The sequence below is a fragment of the Amblyomma mixtum genome, chromosome 9 (genome assembly GCF_055824585.1).
Source record: "Amblyomma mixtum isolate Tamu chromosome 9, ASM5582458v1, whole genome shotgun sequence".
Taxonomy (NCBI): domain Eukaryota; kingdom Metazoa; phylum Arthropoda; class Arachnida; order Ixodida; family Ixodidae; genus Amblyomma; species Amblyomma mixtum.
In genome coordinates this window covers 5,452,713-5,471,436 of record NC_143020.1, presented here as the reverse complement: position 1 = coordinate 5,471,436, position 18,724 = coordinate 5,452,713, and the positions used below count along the sequence as shown (strand labels likewise).

General features: G+C 45.5%; 1 protein-coding gene and 1 pseudogene across 1 annotated transcript; one reads left to right on the top strand and one right to left on the bottom strand.

The window, feature by feature from the left end:
* Nucleotides 1–1,068: 1,068 nt before the first annotated feature.
* On the top strand, nucleotides 1,069–2,810 carry LOC149328155 (uncharacterized; annotated as a pseudogene).
* A 2,520-nt stretch (nucleotides 2,811–5,330) lies between these two features.
* Nucleotides 5,331–15,248, bottom strand: LOC149328154 (uncharacterized). The gene is made up of 3 exons (XM_089559858.1): nucleotides 14,889–15,248; nucleotides 8,570–9,849; nucleotides 5,331–5,706 (listed from the first exon to the last, which is right to left on the bottom strand). Exons 1-3 carry the CDS (start codon nucleotides 15,246–15,248, stop codon nucleotides 5,331–5,333), a joined length of 2,016 nt encoding a protein of 671 aa, XP_089415984.1.
* Between the last annotated feature and the right edge of the window lie 3,476 nt (nucleotides 15,249–18,724).

Below are 18,724 nucleotides of genomic sequence, written 5' to 3'. Positions count from 1 at the left end.
AAATAGCGCTGACGTCGATACAGCCACGGGAACGGTGTGATGTCACATCCTCCGCAAGTCGTCACGGCATAGTGAAAATTGTCACAGAATGGTCAGAAAAACGGCGGATTTGTGTGAAATTAGATGGTGAAAATGTATAATTAAGCGTAATTAACACTTGAGATACCCGAAAGATGCATAATTTAGGTATCGATATAGCTGCGGGAACGGTGTGACGTCACATCGACCGGAAGTCGTCACAGCATAGTGTCCTCGGCTTTCGCCTGTCAGCACTTTAGTTGCAAAAGTGTCCTCGCAATTTTTTTTATAAATCAGCTTTAAAGCCCCACTTCGGTCATCAGTTCCACACAGGGCCTAAAGGCGAGTTTATTCTATGCTGTGTATTTCTGGCGATGTAAAGTAAGCCTTTCGCTCGCATAATTTGTCCTCATGAGGGCACATTGAAACCACAGGAGGAAGCTTCCTTAGAATAGCCGTCAGGGAATGTTTGGGTCTTTTGTGAGTACTTTGCAGCTTTAGGTCTCTTCGATTTGGCTTGCACTGGCTGTGCTAGATCTGCAGCGGTGCCAAGCGGTCACGTGAGCGTGCAGCGCCAATTCAACAAGAACAGATGCAGCCCGTACACTAGCGCGCACCGGCCACTGGCAAAACGAAGGCGCAAGTGCAGCAGCGCCATTCTGCACTACTTCCAGCACTACCTTCAGACCGAGTGCAAGGCGGCGAAGAACTCGTGCAGAACTAGGCTTGCACCTTGACAAAACGAGGAGAAAATTGCAGAGGGCGCGTGCGGCCCCGGAAAAACGAGGACGACGGTGTTGCACCCCTTGAACTGGTGCAGCTGGTGCTGCCAAATCGAAGAGACCTTTTCTAACACTGGGTGTCAGAGTTCTATGGACTATCGCTTTCAGTTAAATGCGGTTTAAGGTACTCACACCAGGTGTAAATTGTTCTTTTTTGAAAACTCCCTCGCACGGTACAAAGCTGATGTAGGACCACAACAAGACGCTAAAGACGAATGTATAACGTGTTTCATTTGGATGAGCTAGAGTGTCCAAGGAGCAAAATACGATGGCTGTAGTGTCGGACACTGAGCAACCACAGGGAGATGTAGGCATCGCACGACTTCAGGAAAGCCATAGTTGCGGTTGGTCACGTCACTCCGATGAAGGAATTGCTTATCGGCTTGTCTGTACTTATCGAAGGTGAGCACACACCTTGTCTTCTGGGAAGTGATAAGGACTCGCAGTAGAGGCTTGACTTGCACTACGCTTCCTGAGAAAGCGCTTACTCTGTGAGGAGAAAACAGCCACGAAGGAAAGTTTCCAGAGGAGCGGAACATGTGGCTAGCTGCCTCGAGCTAGTCTTGAAGGATTGCTTCCACTCGATATGGTACTTCACACGTGGAACGTCGATACAATAACCTCGACGCTTTCAATGTGCACGTTTTGTTACGTGCACATGTTGGAGGTATTGCGGTAGTTGAGAGAGCGAACGCTACTCATTCGTCACTACAATAGTCGCAATACCGTGGCTTTCCCGCTACTCAAATCACAACGCATACGCTGGCAAATGTGCTACGGTGCGCATCAAGATCGGTGAAAGGTATTTAGACGTGTGTAGCAAAAAATCATCAATATCTTTTCTTTGCAGGTGCGCTGCTGGAACCATCCAAATGGCTGTGACGTTGTCACGGATGCTTCGAGCACGACGAAGCACTTCCACACAAGCTGCGCTTACCAAGTAGCACGCTGTCTAAGCTGCGGAGTAAGAGTCCTTCATAGGGAGATCATTGCACATGGAGAGTCAAACTGTGGTGCATTTGCTCTACCGACACCATCAGGTGTGTCCCCTGAGGAATGCATGAAGTTGGATATCGAAGCTGTTAAGAGCGATCTTTTTATTGTCAAGGAAGCCTTGGCCAATATTACCGCTCAAACAGCAGCTTTCAGAGAAACAGTGACACACCTCTCTGCACTGCATGGGGACAGAAAACTGCCTGTGTCCTCAGTATGCGCACAGTCCAAGACGGTAGAGAATATGAGTGAAAGAATACAGACGTTGACATCATTCATTCAGAAGAGACATGAAACGCAAAAAGTTGATTTGCAGACACTGAAAACGAACTGGGAAGATAGCTTGCGAAATGCCGCACTTGCCATTCGAGCACATTTGATGTAGATAAGAGCGGATGATGAGCGCAGAGCCCTTTTTATGGGTACCGTCGACAAAAGGTTTTCGAACTTACGTATTGCATTGCATAACATTAGAATAGAGATGCAGGCTACCAAGACAAGGTCTAGTCAACAAAAAAAGCAAGAAGACGCTGAGGAGACACAGGTGACAAAGGTATTTCTTTCTCCACGAGAAGACCCGAAGATGTGAAAACTTCTGAAATGATGCACGAGATTGGTAAGCAGAAGTCTTCGAATAAGGGCAAGCAGATTTCAGCACAGTGTATTACCGAGGTTAAGAGTGTGAGTAGCGGAACGCAAGAACACATTAAAAAAGAAGAAGCTCAACCTTCAAGCCTTCCAAAATGTGCGCCAATAGGTTATTGCGCGTACACGTGGTGTGTGAAAAAGTACTCGACACTGAAGTCCCCCGCAATCGCTCGTCGATGGGCTCTGTACAAGGCAGAGTATATAAGTATCGCAGGTCACTCCTTCGCTCCCGGAGCATTCATAAAAAAGAGGCTACTTAGTGAGTCTACACTTGTTCATTGAGTTGCCAGGTAGCTGGACTTTAAACCATTCCTCATGGCCATCCCAACAAGGAATCAGGCTTCGCATAATTCACCCAAAAAGAGATGAAGATTGCATGATTGTGGCAAGAGGTGGACATGAGGGCGAAACTATGCTTCCATTGACGTCAAAAATTTGTAGCGAAGCGTGCAGTTACGTCTCCTATGCATCTTTTACGCGGAGAGACGTTGAGGTCGCCGGGTTCGTTCAGCGCGACCAGCTGAAGCTGGTTCCAGAGGTCATTTAGCAACGTGTAAATCAAGTTTCCAAAAATGTTCTTTCCTCTAGGATGTTTTTCTGCTGCAGATTAAAGAAGTATTCAAACTTGTCGCACCTCTATCGCGCCGTACGTCCTCTTCTAAGCGGAGAAGACTACCTTCGAAAAGTCCTTCTTTTAGCACAAGACTTCTTATCGTTGATTGTGTCCTCTCTGCTTACTGCCTTTTCAAGCATGCCAAAAGAATGTTATAAAGAGGACCAGAAAAAAGCACACAAGACACCAAGCCAACAACTCGTCTTATTTCTCCAGCTGCGAAGACATACAGAAGAAGGAAAGAGAATGAAAACACGACAAGATAAAACAACATAGACGCCAAGAGAAGAAAATCATTGCTGGCCGTTTCGCGCAGCCAATAAAACAATAAAATGGGCTATTTCTTTTGCAAGATGAATGAAAGATGGTGCGCTCTGTTACACTATTGCTAAATCCGAATTCTTAATCCCAAAGAACTGTCTCGGAGAAAAAGTGCGCGCTGTGGAATGCTACAGGCCCATCACGTTGGCAAATGTGGACTGCAAACTTTCCACTTAAGTTTCATTAAATCTTCCACAAAGCCGAATGTCAGTTCTCATTCGCCCCGCTAAAAGTGCGGTCTCATGGGCAGTTTCATTAAAAGTAATGCACACGTTACTGGGAAATTTTTTATCATTGCTTCTCACCTCATGAACAGCTTGCTTTCCTCCAAATCATCCTTTCGAAGCCATTTATCGTGTCCGCCATTCATTCATTGTTGCTGATTTGAAGTGGTCTAATTTTGAAAATCAGGCTACTAAAAAAATGAAACTCAACTGCAAACGTTTCATTCACTCAGCTTATTAACGGCAATCCCTCCGAGCTCATTCCTATGCGGTCGTCCGTGAAGCAAGACTTTCCTTTTTCATCCTTACTATTCGGAATTATCTATAGCCGCTTCGTTTGAGCGTTCTCTAAAAGTAATATCCAGGTTATTACTGTCTTGGGCATTGAAGTCAACAGTGCTTGTCTATGCTGATGAACGCATTTTCTGCACTGATGAGTACAACTTTATCACACCAACAGCCAAGATAGAGGAGTCTGGTTTGGATGGTTTAGGTTTATGGGGTTTAACGTCCAAAAACAACTCAGGCTATGACGAACGCCGTAGCGTAGGCCTCTGGATACTTTTAACCACTTGGGGTTCTTTAAAGTGCACTGACATCGCGCAGTAAACAGAGGAGTTTGGCTCCGCATCCAACGCTCAGATGAATTCCTGTGGAGATTGGGTAAAAAAGATAAAACATGAAAATATAGTGTAAATATTTGTAACTGGAGGCATCTTTCTAAGACAACTGCCAATTTTCAACGGCTAGAAAGCAAAGGAAAATATTCTCTTGATTACAATCAATTTGCTTTGGTCGTCTTGCTACCATAACCTACCTTCAAAACGCCAGCTACACCAGAGACAGAGAAGCTGCTAGAACGCTGAATAACGCGGTAGTCGTCAAGGAGCATCACCGTGCGTTCTGTTTGGAGGAATGGCAGACTTGCGACCACTACGCCCGCGCAGCCTCCTCTCTGTAGGAAAGAAGAGGCTATCATCGAGTAAAGTAGTGATCATTGTTCAGTCTTCTGACAACGATAACGAAAAGTCCTTGAGATACAGCACCGTTGAACAATGCCTCCCCTACTTCCGTTTTCTTTCGCGAGATATTCGTTTTGTACGAATACCACTCAATTATCGAATACCCTCGAAAAAATTTGATTTTAAAACGATTTCGATTTAATACAACGCGATTCGTTTCCATTTTTTTCTGAACTTTTTTATTCGATACGGCGGAAAAGCGACAATCTTAGATTTCTAAAAGTAATATTTGCATACCCTTAAATAAGATTTGTAAAGGATACTTCATAGAAATTGCAGCAGGAAAATTTATGACGCATCAATGTTTAGCTTTGTTCCGTTGTGTTTTTTTTTTACATCATTTCCTGAGCTTTCATATGCTGGGCCAATAGTGGCAGGGTTTTGCCGCCCAGACACGTCAGTTCTCGCGAATATCTCAGAAGGCACGCCGAAAAACTACCGCGCTGTTCTCACAGTTCTCTGTGAAGATAATAGACATGAGTTTACACACAAATGTTCATACCAGATAAGGGTCCGCAAGAGTCATACATAATATAAAAAGAATGCTTAGATGATCCGCTGGTGTGGAGTATTGAGAGCAACGTCTCATAGCTACGACACCAAGTGGTCGACAGGTATCGCAAAAGGGAACACACAGATCAAACAGCAATAATCGTACAAAAACATATCACCAGGCAGCCGTCTCCGCACACAAATACACATCGCTGCATCAGCCGCGAGGTAGCGTAACGTTCTCGCAGTAATTGGGTTCACCGGCCTCCGTGCTAGGCGGGCAGTGGTACGCCGTGGCAAAGTCAGCGTTTCGCCAGAGTGGTACATTCACCAAATGCGTGGCGTCAAATGTGCCACTGCAGCTGTAATAGGCGTAGCGCGCGTAGAAGAACTGTGCCTGGGACATCCAGCGGACACTGAAGGCAGGTCGCATTGTGTACCAGCTGGGTCTTGGCGACGCAGGTGCGACGCCTTTTGCAGGCTCAGCTGGCGCTGACCCGACCGCGGCGGCGATGCGCAGACCCATCTTCAACGCCTCCATTTCGACCGCGCCTTTGGGGTCCATTGCGGGTAATGAGCGCGCCTCGCACTGCCTGCATTTAAGTAGCCGCAGCAAAAGGTTTTGACATAATGGCCTGTCTTATCTGTTTGCGCGAAGAAGAATGGGTATATCCACGTGATAAAGTAGTGAATTCTTTTTTTCGGTGCTTTTTTGTAATTTTTTCCATTGTTTCGGTTAACTGGTCCCGCATATAGTATATAAGAGTCGAGCTTCCTGATTATAAAGCTACGCGTTTCACAATTATGTTTTAAGCAATAAATAATGATTCCAAACAGACTTTATTAACGCCGAAACAATGTGTTTTAAGTATTTCTTTGCGGTGCGCATGTCAGTCAGTTAGTTATTTAGTTAGCTAGTTAGTTTAACTAGCTAACTAAATAAATACCTGACTAACTAACTAAATAAAGAAATTATCCAGGTTACATGTGCACCGCAAAGAAATACTTAAAACACATTGTTTCGGCTTTAATAAAGTCTGTTTGGCTGGCTACCGCCAATCTTCTAAATGCTCCAGATAATAAAGATAACGAAAAGGGTCTAATGGTTTCAAGTAGGATGCTCTTGCTGAACCACATTCTACGCACCCTTAGTCTAGCTTTGAGAGCACCAGAGAGCGAATGATTTGAAAAAGGCCTACTCGGAACCGCACCGTTTTCCTGAGACCACTTTTAGGACAATGAGGGCTCTTGAATCCTTTTAAGTTGTTGATGTTCGGTAGAAATGCGCGTTTCTTGTCAAAAATGGCGCCTAAAAATTTGTGTTCTTGCCTAATTGGCACTGTGGTCTGGTTCAAGTATAGATTAGGATCGACCAGTAGGCCCAGTTACATTGAGAACAGAGAACTTACTGTCTTTTAAGGAGAAAAATTGAATACATTTCTGTCTGCCCGAAGAGCTAGTTTATTTACTTACATTTGTATTTGTCTCTCTGCACATACATATGCTGAACGAAGTGCATGCTATATGTAGGTCATCTACATAAACCGAAAACATTACGCTCTTGGGAACTATTTTAGGTAAGGAATTCATTTTTAAAATGAAATGTGCCGTGCTTAGAATACACTTCTGGGGTACGCCGTTCTCTTGTGTGAAAGTAATGGAAAGAATTGCTCTTAGGCGGACGCAAAATGTGCTTTTAAAGTTGTTCAAGCAGTATGGCATCCTTCCGTGTATACCTAGGTCTGCTAGTCACGAAGGATACCAAACTTCCACGTGGCATCGCAGACCTTCTCGAGGTCGAAGAAGACCCGATACCATACTGCTTGTGGATGAACACCTCCCCGATGGTGTTTTCTGGGACAAGAAGGTGGTAGGTCGTTCATGTTTTTTTTTCAAATCCACATAGATGCATTCTAAAAGTCGCCGATATTAAAGTACGAATATCAGTCATATGTCGACAGCACTTTCGAATGATTTTGATGTACAGCTGGTGAGGGCTATCGGCCTATGACTCCTAGAAATTGTTCGTGGTTTTCCACTTTTCAGAAAAGGTACTACGAGTGCGCTCCTTCTCTATTTGCGCGGAGTATAATTGTAATATCGCCATGATACAGTACTGAATTCATTTTACTAGTGCATTTTTGTACATTTTTGCTGTTATCTTGTCCCTCGCTCAGTTTATAATAGCCGAGCTTCCTGCTTATAGTGCTACGTATTTAACATTTAGGTTCTCAGCAATAAACAATGTTTGCCAACAGACTTTATTAAAGCTGAAAAAACATGTCTAAATATCTTTTTTTTGAAAGATGCATTAGAACCTGAATACTTTATTTATTGAACCCTCAGGGCCGAACGCATTCGAGAGGAGTGGTTACAAATAACAAGATACATAAACTAATGCAATAACTGTTACAAAACAGTTTCATCCTCCTGTTAATTATGTTAGTGCGGTCCGAAAATACTCGTTATCACTTATGTCGAGAATTTCTCCGGGAAGGTTCCATTCACGTGATCCACGTGTTAGTAAAGACTAAAATGTAGATATGGTGTGATCTTTTTTTCCATTCCAACTTTGTGACGCTGATGAATGTGGTGTGACATGTACACGGGACAAGTTATTGATTATGTTTAGTCTAATAGCGCAGAAGCACTTAAGGCGGATGTAACAATGAATGAAACAACTAAAACTTTCGGCTTTATTGCAGCAGAAAAATGACGTAAGATATGTTTTGGGGCGCATGCTGTCTGTCTTTTTTTTAACGGTGGCACATCAGAGCCCCCAAAAAATATTTCTGGTTTCGCCACTGTCATGATCGACCGTGTATCCAAATGTCTAGTGCAACATCTTAAAGAAAACATCCCAACTAAAGTTAGGTTAATTAGGAGTGAACTTTTTTTTAAGGTTGAATGCGGAATATTGTGACGGCAGTACTGACACAACTCAGAGCATTCTTAAGCCTGGCATGAAACTATTAATCACAGCGTTAATTTGCGGGCGAAACAACTACACGCTACCACCAATTACTTTAAGAATGACTGGTTGCGTAAAGCGCCACGTTATTTTTAAAGCGCGATGTGAACGGGAAGCATTTAACTAGACTTCATATTACGCAGACCCATAATTAAGGATTTCATGTCATGAGAGCAGCGGAGGCCGTTGTGCATAATAATTTCCGAACCTGAGGCCCAAAAATGAAATTAAATTCAGTCACTTTCGGCTCCCACTTTGCTAAAGCGTACAGCAAGCGCCTTAAGATGACCTCGCCGGAATACTTCGCATTTGCAGCTGTGAAATATACCCGCGGGCGGTAGCTACTGTGCTGGGGATAGAGGAACCTTAAGCTCACAGCAAACTATGATCTTAACCGAAAATGCTCGCAACAGATTAGGCCACGTTATTTCGTGAGGGCTTGGTTTTTTTTTTTGGCTCATTCACAACAGAGTAATATACATTACCTGAACTCTTTGAACGCCGCCATTGTTTGTCGAGACCAGCCCGCCGGTCTCCGCACGTTGCTCCACATCAAAGCTGCCATACGACTCGCAATCACCGCGGCGTCGGCAAGCAGTGGATTGAGGGTGCCCGAACTCAGCCAGCCGTAGCCCGAAGACGACACGTACAGGGTGGCCTTGTTCAAAAAGTACAGACGGTTGTTGGCTCTGTGCTCATTGTCGTCTCGAATCCAGGGGAACCCTCGTTTCATATTTGCCTTTTTAGCGTCGAACTCGAAGTTGTGCGCCAAGAACAGGTTTCGAGCGAATCCTTGCTTTGACATTTGGGGAACGGCCGGCTCCTGGAACACCAGGTCGCCGGGTAGCTTCAGAGTAAAGTTGCCGACCATCGTCCGTAAGTGCTCCGTGTCATTTGGCGCCGCCATGAGCCGCAGGATAGGGGCGTATTCCACGAATCTTTTTCGAGTCTCCTCGAAGATCTTATGCAGCTGCTGGTCTTTCGCGGGACTCGCGAGGGCCGCCACATACGTGACCCTCCATAGCTGGCCACTCTGGAACACGTGGTCGTTACAGACTTCCTTGCTACGCACTGTTGGCGATTTCAATGTGTTGCCCCTTTGAATGTAGCTCATGGCATCCAGGGCGACAACAAGTAGCATGTAGCATAAGGACAACGGCTGGTCGCTCCTCAAGAGGCGTACGTCCGTAGAGAAAGCAGCCTTGGAGATCGTCTGAAATTCTCTAACTTGGTCAATATCGATAAGAAACTCGAGAAATATGTCCCGTAGCTGCGACACTTTCAGACCGCCGAAGATGCCGCTCATCTCTTCTAAAGACAACGAACCAGTTCTTTTTTTGTCAAGTGGAAATTTTTTTTCCCACGCGGACACGTCCTTCCGGGTGTAGTTAGTGCCGAAATGCGCGCTCAGGATGGAGAGAGCAGTGATGTAGCAGGAATCGTCGCAAAATGCTTTGTATTCGGTGGTCCGGAGTAGCCTCCTTTTTAACACGAACACTTGTGTTTTAGTGGTACGGCTGATTAAAGTGAAAATAAACTTGAGGTGGTATCGCCTATCCACCGCGAGGGCGAAACGTAGCAAATCTGCGCCACTCATTCGGCTGGAGGTGTTTGCGATTTCCAGCACGATCGTCGCGACATCTCTGGCTCGCTGATCTTGACGCCAAACCTCATTGAGGCACGATGTGTAGAGAGCGTGAAGTGCTGCCGCAGCCGGGCTGCCGTAGTTTTGTGTTCCTTTGATGATGTTGGAGATGATGTCCTCCTGCGAAATTGCACAACAGGACAAGGACCAAGTATCTAATTAAAGACACAATATGAACTTTGTTCACAACGGTCATTGTGGTCGTACTACGGAGCATTGACACTCGTGTCGTTGAACCAAAGTGTAGAATGAAATTAGAGTCACATTGTCCGCATAGTACCACGGAGTGCAGATCCCCATCTTTAGGGACTGTTTTGTGTGGGTTCGATATCCAAGCGGCGATAAGGTAAGGGAAACCCGACGCGGAGAGTGTTTTACATATTAACATGTATCCCGTGTAGCACAGTGTGCAACGTCGACAATCTTTCGGGGTACTAAACGTACGAACGATGTTCTATTCGCGGACTGCCAATGCATTACATAATTTATCTTGATCGTTCACGGCTTTGTTAGGAAGCGCCAGGGCTGATGTTCTCGCAGAATCCGGGAAGTCCCACGTTGCAGGACAGAGGAGAGAGGACTAGTGCTTCTTCGCCTCAAGGCTTCTCAAAACTGCCGATGCGCTATTCACGCCACATGGCCCAACAGGAAACCCAGTGGTCTTTCAGTTTTGACAAGGGTTGCGCTTACTCCTTCTATAATTATAACGTTAGCGCCAATCAGACTTTCACTACGCCTAAACTGGATAAAAAACGTAGCAGTTGTCGCTTGGTGCAACTGAAACCGGGCGCGTTCACCTTCTATCAAATGCAGTTGGTATCCAGATAGCGTATGCAATGACCGTTATATGTTAGAGTGTGGCACTCAGCTCTGCTATGTTCCCTGCGGAGAGCGAACAGGGTGAAATGATGCGCAGTGCACAGGTTCAAACACCTTAGCATACATAGAGTAGGGCTGGACGTCGGCAAACGTGGGGCCACTGAATCTCCAGCCTTCTTGGCACACCCTGGGCAAACGTTGGCGGCCGATGCAGGCCGTCGTCAGCCTAAACTTGCTGCTTGGATCGAGTAAGCATTGAAAAGCGTACCGCTGAGATAGTTGCCGAAACGAGCAGCCAACTTCGCTTCCTGTTCACTGCGTAACAAATCTCCTAGTCATCCTTTCCATACTTCGGCACCAAATTTGAAAAGAATGTCGTGAGAATACTCCACAAACAGTAACCTTAGGTTTCCGGTTTAATGCACCCAAACAAGCTTGTACTGCAAGATCTGCAGCCAATATAAAGTAACATGTGCTTTAGCAGATCTCTTATCACGGCACAAAGTAAGTTTTTCTTTGATCCACAGGTTTCACTTGAACATAATGTAATTCATGTAATTCAGCTTGAGTTTAAGAAGCATTATTCAATCTTCAACTGAAAAGATTGAATAATCTCTTGAACTGAATTTTGTCGCGGTTTACGTTTCCTTACTATTACTACTGCTCGATTTCGTCTCTCCTTCTCACTTGAATTCTTGTGGTGCTTTTTTTTTGTTATGTGCATTTCATGGACGTATTATTGTATGCCCACTCCTGCCCAGGGCCTCAAACTGAGGCCGGCAGTATCTTGTAAAAAAATAAATAAAAACGAAGTAAATTTTCGGTTCCTAGCTCAGCCCAGAGTGAAAGCGTATGCTTTAGTGTTTTGTTCCTAATGAACAGGCGCACTCTGGTAGGTTGGAGACACTATTTTCCGAATGTTGGTCAAAAAATAATAGCTTTTGTTTTTCTTTCATTAGTATGACTCCTTTATGGTTCCTTCAAGCGTGACAATAGAGTAAATCTTTTCGTGTATAAGTTTAAGTGTGCGGCGCTAAATTCATTAAAATTTTGAACATGTCATAAGTAAGGATCCCGAAGAACCCTCTGAAGGTGGACTGTACTCGTTCCAAATTTCGCTAAATCCCGCCAGAAGAGAGTGAGACCTGGATATCTCCTGTCAAGCATTGCAATGTGAATAAAAGAAAGACATGTTACCTCCCAGTGAGCATGCCAAGATAATTTTAGTTGTATAGTGTTAAACAGTTTACTTCCCTTTACTTTCAACGACCTCTAATACATGGACTTCCACTGTGCGGTTATACCTCAAACGATTCCAAAGGCCCCAACACACAGTCAAAGCCTGCGCAATGATATATTTAAATTTCCCACTACCACAGGCGCGCTCTTTAGAATGCGAGTGTAGCGACGTATCACCTTACGTGCACGCTTCAAAAAAGGTACGCCAGCGAAGAAAACAGTACAGAGCATTGATGGAGCCTGTATTTCTCCGTCCGATCGGTTTCTCCTCTCCAATTTTTCTGTGCTCGTGTAAATTTTAGGGAAGCTATAGGAGTATACCAGACATTCACCGGCGCGCGATTATCTATTCAGCTCATGCGCGAAAATATGAGAATAGTAGTGAGAACGAGTTAGAGCGCAATGAATAAAGAAAATCACATCGTTCCTGTGGCGCAGTGTATGAGCATCCAGTTATTGAAAGATTAAGACAGAGCATTCAATCCACTTTTCACTGATATGCTTTCCTGTCCTTTTTTTTCTTACGAAGCACAAACAACACGCAAATTATATGTGATTCACTTCGGGGAGTAGGTTTCCCTGCTAGGTAGCGTTCTGTGATACTTTTGATCCGAATTTGCCTTTCGGAGCTTTTCACTCTCGTTTTTATTCTCATCCCGTGACCCTTTCAGGCCCATCAAATCATCAAAGTTGGATGCCACAAGTCTTCAAGCGAGCGAGAAAGTCGTAATTTTTTTGCAGCAGTTCGGACATTTAGCAGTTAAACATATTTCAGTGGCCTTTCACCTCACCGACATATGCTAGTAGGTAGTAAAGGGCTACGGGAACTGCGTGCGCTTTGCTGTTGTCATCAGCTAGCGCCACCTTTTCCCCTTGCACCATGCAGAAGAAAACCATTTTTATTCCTACGTAACAATAAGGAAGGGTACAAGTAAGGAACAGTTTGCTCCTTGTATGTAAACTTTTTCTGCAAGAAACATTTACAAGCGTTCAAATAATTTGGAAATAATAATGATTACAAATGTAATCACTGAGGCCTGGCGCCCTATTGAAGAATAAGCAGCGCGGTCTCATTTGAGTTCTCCAGCCTGTGACTGCTTCTGTGGCGCGAAATTAGCTTCTTGCGCAGTCTAATATGTGCCAGTAAACGTCCTGTCCTCCAGAGAAAATGTCTACATCTAGTGAAAGGAAAACATTTCAAGATTGGCGTGCCACATGTGTATGGCTGTCATTTAATAGGTGAAGAAATATTATTTATCGCACGAACCCAACAGTAAGCATAACACAAGAGCATTGAACCTCTATGGATTATTGCTCTTTTCAGAAAATTTCGCACTTTAGGACGTTACAGAAGCGAGCAGTAGTGTAACTCTTGCTCTTCAGCATTCTCAACATTGTGTTTCCTAAAACGAAAACTCAGTTCCGCTCCCTCTAATATTAGGCTTTTGGCATATAACACTTTTCTTCGGACGAAGCTCGAATACGCATCTATTATTTGGGATCCGCATACAAAAAAAGAACATTAACTCCCTTGAAATCATTCAAAGGAAAGCAGTCAGGTTTATTTTCCACAAATACAGCAGATTTGATTCTCCCACAAAGCTAATGGCAGAAAATAATATCACACTTCTTTCAGACCGCCGAAAAATAAACCGAATTTTGTTCCTCCGTAAGATTCTTTCACGCGAGGTAAACATTCCAATACCTAACTATGTTCAACCTTCTACCACCAGACGTACACGACACACTAAGGAACACACACTGCAGCCTATCTTCGCACGAACAAATTCATTTAAGTATAGCTTCTTCTCCCGAACCATCTCCGATCGGAACATGCTCGCAGAATCCCTTTTTCAAAATAGCAATTTTAGCAACGCATTGGAAGAACATTTCCTTGGTTAAGTTGTCTCATTTTGTATTTTTTAATGCTGTTGTTTTTATCTTCCCTTTGTTATCGCCGAATGATGCTGTGTTGTTTTTTCGTTTCTTTTGTGTATTGTTAGGTTGTTTGCCCCTCCTGCCTGGGCCACATAGACCTGCAGTATTTTGAAATAAAATAAATAAATAAAAAACTACGCCTAAGGCTGAAAGCTGTCCTTTCAATTTCCGAGAAGTGGACACACTCGCAAAATAGTTCGTGTTGAGCGACCAAAAGAGTAATCACACAAAAATCAGTTTCGTGGACGTAGCATTATATTGCAGAGCAAGACAAAATTAAAAAAGGTGACCCCCCCCCCCCCCCCCCCGCCTTGCAAGAAGCACCTTCAGCTCATGAATATTTCTCTCTTTTGAGCATTTCGCCTTCTACATTTTTCGAAAATGCAAAAGGATGCGTCGCGCTCGAGGCTCTAAATGTTCAAAATGAGATCGTAGTCGCCCTGCTTCTTGCACACCGTCTCTCAAAAGAAGCAATGCTTTTGTTCAATCGACTCAAGAATTCCGCTTGCGTTGGAGAGTACACCGACCTTCACGCAACTGAAACATAACATCGCAGGCTGAAGCTGTGCGTCATGTCATTATCGCATATGCTTGATAAAAACTGACACACAAGCTGTACTTCAGCAATGACAAGCGCTGTTTCAAAGCAGATGATATTAAATCTTCATAGGAATCACTCGACTAACCCACTTGAAAGCATTAAGTTCCTCTGGTTCCATTTAAAATGATGCAAACAAAACTGATAAAGAACCAACAGAATTTTATTTTCTGGTGAATTATCCTTCTCCGACACATAGTGGCCTCAGGATATCGATTGTTTATATTGAACAGCTTAAATTTGAGCCGGAAAGGGTCAATACACAATCAAGTCTGCGGAGATGGGGTGCCCGCAACTGACAAAGGACAGAGTAAATTGGACAGATATGGGAGAGGCATTTGCCCTGAAGTGGACATAGTCAGGGTAATGATGATGATGATGATGATTAAATAGTTTACAACTCTCTCGACTCGAGTGAACATTTAAGTTGCATTCAAAAGTTATTAGCGAAATTCGCTATTTGAAACAGTTCCAGGCTAGCCGGCAGGCGAAACCAGCAAAATGCAAATGCAGGTTAGCAGATTTTCGTGATTAAAACTACCAGGATGTCCGCACGAAAGCTCACCAGCATGTCGTTGGCCACGTCTTGCTGCACAAAGCCGTGTCTGATGGCGTTTTTGCAGATGTACGCGTAGAAGTCTATGCAGGGCGACTCGTGCTTGTCGATGACGGCGAACAGCCTGCCTGCCTCGCTGGAGCAGCAGAACCGAGGCCCAGTGCCGTTCCTCTCGTCCCGCGTGGCAGCTCCGTGGATGGTGAACAAGAGCAGCGCAGCGGTGGCCGCTGCCAGAGAGGCTCCGCAGAAGCAGCCAAGGCCGGTGCCGGCTGAGAGTAGCTCTTTGCCCCGCCAAGGTGAAGTCCGAGACGCTGGGGGACCGCAGCCAAGGGGTGAAAGTAGGCCTTCTTCCGTAGCCTGAGGCTCCATCGTGTCCGTCTTTCTCTTCTTCTGGAAAATGCCCTCGAGGAGCACGTGGAACTGCGTGTGGTCAGCGCCTCCTTGTGCTAGAAATGCCCGGTAAAGTGCTCGTGCTCCTGTTGAAGAGATAGAGGAAACTTTTAATTCGAAAGAAAAAATCAGCGGAAGGACGCACACACAGAGAGGGACACAGGTCCAGTGGCGTCCTGTGTTGCTTTCTGTGCCTGCGTCCTTCCGCTGGTTCTTTTCTTTAGAACTACGTGCCAATTGGCCCAAGCAAGCTCTGTACCCTACTGAAAACTTTTAATTAGCATAGCATAATTCGCAGGAGCCGGGTGGCCGGGGCCTCTAGTCCAGTGCTCCGCTGGCGGCAGCTGACTTGCGGACTAGTTAGATGATCCAGGCTTGCTGGACCAGGTTGTCGCTGGTCAGGGCGTCCTCCCACTGATCGTGTGTCGGGCGTGGCACTATTAACTTTTTGTCCGACTTGTCGTGGCATTCCTAAGAGGTATGGCAGAGCATGGGGCATGCTGTCCACCAAGTATAGTAACGGGTATTATATGGGTCTGATCTTATGCAAAATGTGGACTTGGATATGTGTTTGTTTGCATTCTCCTCCAGTCAACAGCACCCGATGAGGACAGTTTGTGTGGTGGTGAGAATTGTCTTCTGTCTAGCCGAAGGTGGTCTAGTCTGTCAACATACGGTCCTAGGAGGGGGGGGGGGGGGGGGTAGGGATGGGGATCCGCCCGGTTTGTTAGAGCTGGAGCTAGATCATTCGCTACCCCGTTTCCAGCTAGGCCTTGGTGACCAGGTTTCCCTGCTATTCTGTGTGAGTGTGAGAGTGTACTTAATAGTGTGCTCGCCCTTCCGTGAGATTTTCCAGCAAGGTAGTCCCTGCAAGTTTGTTGGGAGTCCGTCACTATGTGCGATGACTTCCCCTCTTGATCTTGAGTTTTGATGGTGATGGCTATGGCCAGTGATTCCGCTTCCACAGGATCTTTACACTGATTCAAGACCTCATGATTGGCCTCTTCTGGTTGTCGACCGCAGCAATCGCGAACCTGCCTGGCACGGCGTAGGCCCTGATGTCATGTATACCGTCTCCGGGTCTTCTGATAGCTTTTTTTTGCCAGGGCATTGACCGTGGCTCTCCTTCTTCTGCCGTTCGTGGTGCATGTGCCTCGGTATCTGGTTTACATAGACCTCTCTTGAAAGTGTCAGAATTTGGGACTTCCTCACTAGTTCGTAGTGCCTGCCATAGCCCCAGTCTCGCCAGGATATACCTACCCGCTTATGTTGAGGCATCAGGTGGTGACATCAGCTTTAATATTCCAGGATTTCAAGGTACGACACCACGGGGATATAAGCCTCGAAATTGAGGCCGCTTTCAAGTTACGACAGGTATCAGAGCGACCACTACCCGGATCCTCCGAAGCGCAGCCTCCCCTGCACGGATAACACCGCGTGGGAGGGCTCTGCATAAGGAGAGATGAGAGCACAGGAGCACGTGTGCGGTGCCGGAGGTGCCCCTTTCTTGTTAAAAGGAGGGCGACATAATCCCCACCGGGCAAAACCAGAGGTGGAGGCCGGAGAGCTCCTGCACAGCTAGAGTCCCTCAGGGTTACTACAACAGTGATTTCAAAAAATTTTGTTCCTTCTCTACCTCCAGAGTAAGGAGCCGAGAGAGCCACTAGGTAGGAATCACGCATCGGTTCGCAGTATCAGCATGACATTGGGAGGTCATGAGGCTACTTGGTATCCACTCGACACGAGCTGGCTGCGGAATGCGTCCTGACGGACTACGGATGTTTTGGAAAACTCGGATGTAACTCCCGTGATTCTGATGTTATTCCTTATTTGAACAATATGATCAGCCGTTAGACGTCTACCTCTTCTTTGGCACCATTTAAGTTTAGAGACGGGCATTGTGGCCGATAGGCTCGTTCCACAATACACGTCTAGATGCCTCTTTATCATGACAGTTCGGCCTCGACAATCGGCGTGCAGAACCCATAGCCCGAGGTTTTACTAACCGGGTACCAATAGAAGGCTCAGCGGCCCCAAAGCCGGTACCACAGCAGTACTGTGCGGTCCTTTACCATCACTGGCTAAATCGGCTAATCTACCCCCCACCACCACCTCATGAGAAGCTGACGCAGGAAGAAGTCGTAGCATGGAGGCAGCTACAGACGAGCACACATCCACACCTGCGCCTCTTACACCGCATACACACCTCATTATACCCAAACACACGCCTGCTATACGGGGAACACCATTCGCTGTATCACACTACGCGGGCCCGAAAATTCGAAACCCATAACCTCAGCAGTGGGAGGCCGTGCAGTCCCGCTCAAGCCTAGAGGACCAAAGGCAGCCGGTACACCGGAGGAGGAGGAGGTGGTAGAAGAGGAAAGGCGGGGAGATTAACCGCAACAATAATCGGTTTGCTACACTGCACGGGGGAAGGGGGTGTGGGGATAAAAAAAATGAAAGAGAAATGGGAGTAACAGAAAATTGAAGTCCCTATAAAAAGTCAGTGCAGCAAAAAGCTAAGGATATAGGAGGACTGGATTGAAGACGCCTCCCAGTTCGGAGGCGCAAAGCTCTTTATAGAAATGTGTTCATCATAACCATCACCTCTGGGCACCTCTGAGAAAGCTCCATGATCAAAGAAAGACGCGCCTCCAAATTCATACCCCAAAACATGAAGACAAAGAAGACGCTGCAGTATCGACATACTGGTGTGAAGATATACACAGGTCGCCGAGGACGTATAGGACCAGCCGGAGACCTACTAATTACGGGTTAAATATAAAGAAAACTACTTAAAATACGTAGTGCATGAGGCTACCAACAATAACGCGCAGCGCGAGTGCCTTTGGCAGTGCCCGGGTTGTCTATATGGGGTAAGCAGAATGGTCTTTGCAGCGGTCTGGTGTCAATTCCTTTTAGTGCTGCGGTACGGTAAACTTGATTTTTATTGTATATTGCTTCTGTAAAGACTTCTCAGTGTTTCAGCCTTATGTGCGTCTCCATTTCCTGACGAAATTCTTGTAAGTCTCCTGAGAAAAGGCGCTATAAGCATTTCATTTTGAACACTCTCCGCAAGATAACGTACAATGAACGTCGCGGAGGAGGAACACTGGTTGCAGGTATGAAGCAAGGGTGCTCCGTTGTAAGGCTTGGGCCATGGGTTCTAGTTGTAAATGCAAATAACTGTTTTTTTTCTTTCTTCTTCTAGGTCTCTGCCCCCTTTGCGATTGATAAATTGAGTAGTTTTGGTGCATTTCTTCTCGCCAAGTTTTCAGTATTGAAGGTAAGTCTTTTGACGCAAAAACAAAAAAAAAGTGTGGCTTGACCGAAGCAGAATAAGCTAGCTGAGTCTTTCAATATTTACTTTTCTTAGTTCAATTCATTTTGTTTCATTTAATTCATAATTTTTTTCAAACTTTCCTTTTCAGTCCATGCCATTCTTTGAAACC